Source organism: Mesitornis unicolor, unplaced genomic scaffold (assembly GCF_000695765.1).
Source record: "Mesitornis unicolor isolate BGI_N332 unplaced genomic scaffold, ASM69576v1 scaffold26719, whole genome shotgun sequence".
In the NCBI taxonomy this organism is placed as follows: domain Eukaryota; kingdom Metazoa; phylum Chordata; class Aves; order Mesitornithiformes; family Mesitornithidae; genus Mesitornis; species Mesitornis unicolor.
This window is the reverse complement of record NW_010209726.1, coordinates 36017-43999: the sequence shown is the minus strand read 5'-3', so window position 1 is coordinate 43999 and position 7983 is coordinate 36017. Positions and strand designations below refer to the sequence as shown.

The 7983-nt window shown below is 44.1% G+C and overlaps 1 protein-coding gene across 1 annotated transcript in view; it reads right to left on the bottom strand.

Moving 5' to 3' along the window:
* Window positions 1-4310: 4310 nt before the first annotated feature.
* LOC104547316 (FERM domain-containing protein 6-like) overlaps window positions 4311-7983 on the bottom strand; it is a 30184-nt gene continuing 26511 nt past the window's right edge. Inside the window, 4 exon segments of the mRNA XM_010192947.1 lie at window positions 4311-4598; window positions 6709-6788; window positions 7510-7638; window positions 7779-7983. The exon segment at window positions 7779-7983 is cut by the window's right edge and continues 33 nt beyond it. Of these exon segments, the coding sequence (XP_010191249.1) occupies window positions 4311-4598; window positions 6709-6788; window positions 7510-7638; window positions 7779-7983 (702 nt within the window).

Here is a 7983-nt window from a genome sequence, read left to right as displayed (position 1 = left end):
CGCGGGCCAGGCCCTGGCCTCCTACTCCACATTGGCCTCTCAGCCCCCCCCCGAGGAAATGAGAGGAGCCCCCCCAGGCTCCCCCTCGGCCATTCCCAGCCGCACCCCGGCACCTTTTTGTGCCTCAGCTCACCCCGCTGGCGCCAAGGGCCTAGGAGCAGCCTGGAGGGAACATGTTTGTTCCCCTCAGCCTCCTTCCCCCCCAAGCTGGTGGACTCCTAGGAGAGACACAAAGGCATAGGCCTGTCCTCAGGCACTAGCAGTCTGGGAAGACACCCAGAGAAGGGGCAGGCGTTATAGGGGGGGCTCTGAGGTGACAGGAGCCTGGGGTAGGGCCAAGCAGAGCTAGCAGAAACCTGGACAGACTGGCCCAAAGACACCATACTCAGACAGGGGAAGCACCATTGCTAGTGGGTAAGGAGCTACCAGTCTGACTTAACGACCAATTCTTGTTCAAAGGTCTGAGCCTTCAGTGTCTCAGACCATGTTGCAAAGAACTCCACCAAGAAACCGTTCTCACTTCACCCAAAATACCTCAGGTGTTCTAAAACACCCCTTCCCCATCTGCTTTAGGACACACATTCAGACCTTACTGCCATGCAGCTCCAAAAGTTGGCTTGCCTCAGAGATCATGTGTCACTTTTAATGAACCCACACAGCTTGTGCTGGTATCATGAAAAGCCCAGTGTTCAGGGAGACTCATCCTATATATTCCAGTCAGCAGCAGTTCATGGTAACAGACAAGGTGCTACTACTTACCAAGCAAAGAAACAAAGAAAAGCGACAAAGCCCTTAAGTTAAATGACTTAATGTTTGCCTATTACTTAATTTTGCCTCAGTAGAAAGCTTCATCTGTAACCAAACCACCTCCTTCCAGCATCTCCAAACCAAAGCTGGATGAGTATCTAAAGTCCTGGAAAATGCATATATGGGAAACACAGCAGGTGCTGGATAGAAACAGGAAGTGTAAGATAGAAAGGGGGCAACACTAAAATATTAAAGTATTGTGTATTATTGCATAAAGTATTAAAGTTTCATGGTTGGCTTTTTTTTAACACTAGTTTTAGTTTTATTCAGATAAGAGAAAAGGAAAAAAAAGTTACAAAGGAACCCTAGTCAGCAAGCTTCTTCAAGAAGGGATGCAAGTAGTAGTACCATGGCACTTCTCCATAGATTTATGCCCCAAGACAAGCAGAACTTTCCTTTATTCATGCCAGACCAGGCCAGCAGGTTTGGTGACTTACATCAGGGGCACTTTGCGTCACGTGGGCTGGTATGGCCTCCCCAGATGCAGCCCCCCAGGATGCTGCTGACAGGATCTGTCTGCACCCTTGGGAGTTCACACTCAATTTTCTTAACTAACCGCCACTAGCAGCTTAACTTGCCTCTTCAGTTGAATTCAGTTCCCATTAGCGCTCCTTCTGACTCCAACCTGCTTGATTGAGTCCTCAATACCTGACAGAGGCTGCTTTGGCAATGTGCTACTGAGGGTGGCAGGGAGGAAAAGGCTGCAACGCCTCTGGATTTGCCATCACAAGCTGAGCAGCAAATTCATTTCTACAACCTACCTATTTCAAATGAAACATGCCACTAACAAGCAACTCTTGGAGGAAAACAAAATTATGAAGATACACAATTACCTTTTTCTATCCATACTTTATTGCAGGTGTACATATAATTATTTATATTTTATTTTAAACAAGAAATTCCCTTTCATGGAAAGGAGAAACTTTTACCATTAAAATAGAGTGATTATACCATGAATATTTTACAAGTATGTACAAACATTGGCAGCTAGTTTCTAACACCAGTTGATAAATGCTTACCCATTACCTTCTACCAATCTAATGAAAACCAAAACCAACAAGAAACCTTCTAAATCTTAAGACAAAAAAAAATAAAGTCTATTACTAACAGGAACAGTTTTTTCATATGAATACAAAAACTTGCATAATAGATATTCACAGTGCTTGAAAGGTATTAATTCATTCTCAGCCTATACACACAAGTGTCCTGTCTCCCCTTATATGCATATAACTTAGGAGTACTGGAGGGAGCTGTGTAGACCACAGAGAGAAGACTGTTAGACCTGGAGTTTGCCTTTCCTACCAGCCATGAATAAATACAGGAAACCTCCATGTACCTAAGAGGCAGTGGATGCTCACAGAAGAGATAATTACACTGTTTTTCAGGCATTGGTGTATTTTAAGCCAGCATTTTACTGATTCCATTTAATATTTGGTAACTCCAAAAAGCTGCAAGAACAAGGCTGCCAGCAGCATGGCTACTGGCCATGTTTTGCCAGACTTCTACAGCTTATGGCCAAACAGGCCTCAGATAACAGGGAGCGGCTGACAGGGGGAGGCTTGACTGGGCTGTTCAGATGTCCTTTACCTACTTAGAATCATTTAGGAGAGTTTATTTTGGATGTGGTAAACACACCTCAAGTAGTCCATAAAGGCATTTCGGCTTTGCTTGAAAGAAGGGAAAAGAGACAGTGGTGAACACACATCTCCTAAGTGTTCATCACAAAAAGAAAGAATGGTGTGAGCAAAGAGGGCACAGTCAATTAAATTGTGGCTACAACGAGCTTTTGCCCATCATTCACTCCTCAAGCACACGGCTAGACTTTGTTGCTGGATTCATGTCAGAGGGTGTACAGCCACTGATGCCACTTCAGTAAATGCAGATGCACCTGGATGCTGTCTCTACTCCACACTCACTTGCATCGAAACTGTGAGAAGACAGACTTCACAGATTTGCTATTTTAACTGTTTACAGGAACAGAGTTTACCAGACAACTACTAAGCTTGTAAGTCCACCATCAAAGCAGCAGCTCAAACCCTCCTCATCATGATCTGGCTTCCTTCCTTTCCTGAATTTGGCTATCTTCAGCTTTTGAGTGATCAACTCTGCATAGCACACACTTCTTCCATCAGCAGAACAGCATCAGTCTGCCAAAAAGTGATTAGCTTCTGCCTGCAAGGTTGTCAAAAGCTGGGCACAGGTTACACATGCCTCTAAGCATGAGCTTCCCAAATGCTAGGAATCAATGAGGGGAGGTGATGCTGGGGGAAGACAGGAAAGGAAATCAAACAAACATACATTTATTTGGATGTAACAAGGTAGCTGGATGCTTTCCACACCAATTGCTCAAATCAAACAGCATCACCATCATTATTCTCCTAGTGAGAGCCAGCACAGCCAGCTTCACCACTCAAAAATCACCAAACAAGTACCCTTGGTTTGGCACACAAACACCCTACATGCTGGCCCTGCAGCATCACACACTCACATTTGCATGACCTATCCATGACTAAGTTGGACACAGTCACTTTGGAAGGACAGAGTGACTTTCTCCAGTCCATACTTGCCTCCTAAGCAGAGGGAAAAATTCTAAGGAACAGATTTATTAAAAAACAAAGACAAGAACAACATAAAAGTATGGTTCAAAGTAAGGGTTGATCATGCCTGGACAAATTCTCCAGTCACACTCAATGCTCTTGTCTTCCGTGCTCTCAGAAGCAGACATTTGTTTCATTCCCTGCCCCATCTCCCCGAGGATATAAGCATTTATTTACCAATCTGCATCATGACAGTAGTAGACAGCTGAGTGACAGTTCCATTTGTTGCATTAAAAAAAAAAAGAAAAGAAGAGCACACATTGTATTTGGCTAGATGCTTACAGAAAAGAACAACAACAACAACAAAAGAGAGAAATAAACTCCTGGCAGGACAGGTACTGCTCCCAGTAAAGCAAATAGGCAACTCTTGTTCATTACAACAGGAACAGGCTAGACATTTCCATACACAGACCTCCAAATGTGCTCAGACCATACCCTGGCCTGAGAGCTGTTGGCAGTGTTGCAGCAGCAGGAACTCAAGACAACCAAACCATTTGTACACTAGCATTAACATAAGCAGACCACAAAAGAAAGGCAGGAAGATATACTGACAGACTTTAAATTTCTTTCTGATGAATTCATTTAGACACAGTGCTTGCTTTGCTAGCTGAGCATCAGTTTTGGTCCACTGTTTTAGGTTTTTATGTTGGTTGTGCCACTGCTAATAGTGCAGGCCACTTTCATTTTCTGCTCAGAAAGACACTTCAAATGCCAACCTTAAGTGCTACGCTGCAGTTGATTTGCGCTGTAGTCAGGTCTGCAGAAGTGATGCCACTCGCCGAGTATGAAGCTGAATAACAAAACTGCTTACCACCTCCTGCAAAAACCAGAGTGACATCATGTGTGTTAATGAGGTATATATTTCCACGATAAGCTGTCTCCTGGTATGGAAGAGCTCCAATCCTATTACACCACAAACTCCTCTGGGAGCTGGTCCTCTCCCAGAAGATCCAAGGAGAGGCAGTTCATGGATCGCTTCCCATAAAGGGCAGACTTGGTTTTGCAGTCCGCTGTGGAATAAACGCAGCCATAAATAGACAGCTTGTCCTCCAGGCTGCAGCCAAACGTGTAGCTGTGGGATGTGTCTGAAGACAGCGTGGCACTCAGTGGTGGGTGCTGGTGCTTGTAAAGGCGGATGTCATCCAAACTCTGGCTGTGCTGGTCTGTGCAGCTCCTGTTTCTAGGTGATCCGACCTGCCAGTTCAGCAAGACACACATGAATTAATACAGTGAGCTCAGACACAGCCTAAGGATGCTGCCTATGCACGCCACAAGTTTTCCAAAATTGTTCTTCCACTCCTTCAAAACAGCCCCACCAGCCTTCTGAAGGATGCTGGCTTAATGAAGAAGCAGCTGTGCACCATTAAGAAATTACAAGTGCATTAAGCTGCCCAGCCAGATCCTGATCTCTCTGCACTGTGCAGAGTGCACTCTGCAGTATGCAGCACAACAGATGAAACACTTCACAGGTACTGACACCTGAACAACCCAACATCCTCAAATAGACAAAGTGCATGTAACAAAAAATTGTCCCAAGTGCCTGAACACACTGAGTTAGTGAAAGTCTAATGAGCTGAAAGAAAGATTGAGAAGGCAACCATGCAAACTAATAGGTTACGGTGTCCAAAATTCACTAAGGGCAATGTACAGTTTCATCTGCCTAACATTGTTTAGCAATGAAGAAAAGAGAAGCAACAAAGCACCAGCAGTTCCCAGAGGCAGCATCTTGCTACACAAGCTGTAGGGACTTGGTCTCTGTGGAGGATTGACTGACCATCCGAGACTTCCCCATCTGTTTCTTCTTACTCTGTCTCTTCATAATCAGCTTTTACATGCTAATATTAAGGCTGATTTCAGAAGTATCACTTTTAAACCAAGACATTTCTGTTGGCAACAGAAAACTTCCTCCCAATATCACTTCTCTCACCTCTGTGGGATGGGAATTAAACAAATACCCTGAGGAAAACCTGTGTTGGCTCAGCTGCACTCCAGTGTTTTTGGCACACACTGTACAGTCCAGAAACCCAGTCCTGCAGCATTTAGTTACACTACCTTGGAAGGAAGGCTGTTTTTTTGTTTGTTTGTGGGGTTTTTTTTGAGTTTTGTTTTTTTTTTTTAAATGTACCAAATATTTGATGCATAGAAGTGGCAGCCAGGTCCTGGCAATTGCTTAAACAGTCCTGTGTTAATCAGAAACATTCTTATAAAACAGATGCCTCCCATTCAATTAATGGCATAAGCATGTGCTGGTAAAAGCACTACTTCAAGCAAGATGCCCACTCCTTGCCTTGTACTCAAGTCATCCCACTCAAATATAGGAATAAGTTCATTACGATTTGTACTTCACAGTCTTCGGCTTTGGAAAAAAATTACAAAGGTTTTATTTAAATCTCTGATAGCACTTTACAGAATATTTTGCTGAGAAGTGAAAATGTCTCACAACTTTTGACAGGGTCCAGGAAGACACATGAAAAGAGGAGAAAAAAAAATGTCCTAAGAAGTGACTGAAGTCCTTATTCGGAAAAGTTCAGGGAGTAAAGGGGAAAATTATGAACAGATTTTCAAAATTCTTCTAATAGATAAGGCTAATTTGGATTCAGAGAAAGAAGAAATGGTAGAGGCTTTTTAAAAAAAATCAAAAACAAACAACCCTCTGAAAAAAACCTCATCACATACAGTTATACCCACTGGGGTAGAAATGTTACTTTGAAAAGAAATATTGTTTGGCCTTAAAAAGACGTTTTAATAAGCTTTTTCCAAACACAACTTATGATATGACATATTTTGCCATATATAGTTGCCTTTTCTCAAGGGTTTAATGAAAAGAAAACATTGACAACAAAGACCTCAGCACACACACAGTATAATCACACAAATGATGGTAATTAGAGCTTGAGCATCCAGTTTTGCTCTGATGCAAGCTCCTCCTGACTTCAGGAGCAGGAAGATGATCAACTTTGCAACCCACATCTAAACTGCATGGATGGCCTTGGCTCTATATTGCACTGAAAATTTGCAAGTGGTTTATTTTCCATTTCCCACCTGGAAGCCTAAGGCAGACAATAGCTGGCTTGCAGGATTTCCATGCCAGTCACTCCAAACCTCTCAATACCACTCTGGACCCAAACACTGCTCTCATCCTATTCCTGACAGCAGTAGCTGGCCAACAGCTGGTTTTGGTTACACGATTTAATTCAGTCCAATCCACACCAATCAAGTTCACCTGATTTACAACTGTCTCCATTACCCTAGACCTTGGTTCAGTGCCCACACACAGACACTCCTGCTGAGCACCCTGCCTTACCTGGTGAAGGGACTCCACACTTTGACCTCTCATTTTTATTAGAGTGACTTGCACCACAGACAGCAAGTCCCGGTTTACAGCTGCAAGACAGAGAAAGAGGAAGTGAAAAGCACTGCAGATCTGAGGTTTTGTGGGCTGTGGAAAAGGGAAATTGTTCTCTCGGGCCACATTCAAGCAGTGCTATCCTATGAATATACATCAGTAAGCACCCTCAATGCTCTTGGAGTTTTGCTCACAATGATTCTAATTTTTGCTCCTAATGATCAAGAAAACAGCTTCTCACCAACTTGTCCCATATTCACCCATCTTGCTTTGCTATAAAGGCTGCATGTCTTAAGACCAGCTACCTCCTGCCTGACCCCACTGTCTGGCATTCCCTGCATCACAAGCCACTAAACTTTACCTGTTAATTCCTGCGACTAGCCCATTAATCTGTGGTTTAGGCCTTTGGCTGCTTTGTGGTATGCAAGATTTTTAAAGCAAATTCCTTCACTACAAAAGGTTTACCTCAGTTATTATTTTGTCATTAACTGAGTATAAACTTGGCAAATTTGGAGAAGGGAGACCTTGATGAGCACAAAGGAGAGCAGCACCACTGTACAATGTAGGGTACTGGTCCTTAACCTCTAGATGAGCAGACTTCAAATACTGTTGCAGTATGGCTGTAAGTAGCACTGGCAGTTGTTTGGAGGAAGATACAGCTTTCTTAGATCCCTCAGATTATGCCTGGCATGCCAAACATATCTTCCCATTGCTAGAGCCTAAAGAAAAGCACTAAGCAGTAGCAGAAAGCCTTCTCACCTTGGCAGCTGGCAGCATCTAGAGGAAGAGACTCAACCGATTCTTGCACAGTGGCCTCCTCTAACTGGTCTCCCTCTAAAGGCTCATCTACAGGCTCCTCCTCTGGCTCATCTACTGCCAGCTCAAGCTCTAGGAGGAAGACAGTGGCAAGAGAAGGGTTAGCATTACACTTCTGCTCCAAGCTGCTTCACATTCTCTCACTCCTCATTCACCTGCAGGAGAAAGCAAGAGCGAGCTTAGAAGTCCCTCCGCATCTCCAAATTCTTTACCATCATCCTGAGAGTCGTCTTCAGCCTGCTCTTTGCTGCCACTGTCAATGCCAGAGCTACCGTAGCTGATGGTCGAGCTGCAGGATATTTCCTTCCTATGCACCCGGTCGATGCCGAAGGGCTCATCCACTGACATTTCTACCGACACCCGGTGCCTGGAGTCGGCCTCGATGCCCGACGTGTGAGAGCTGCCATGACTCCCCGT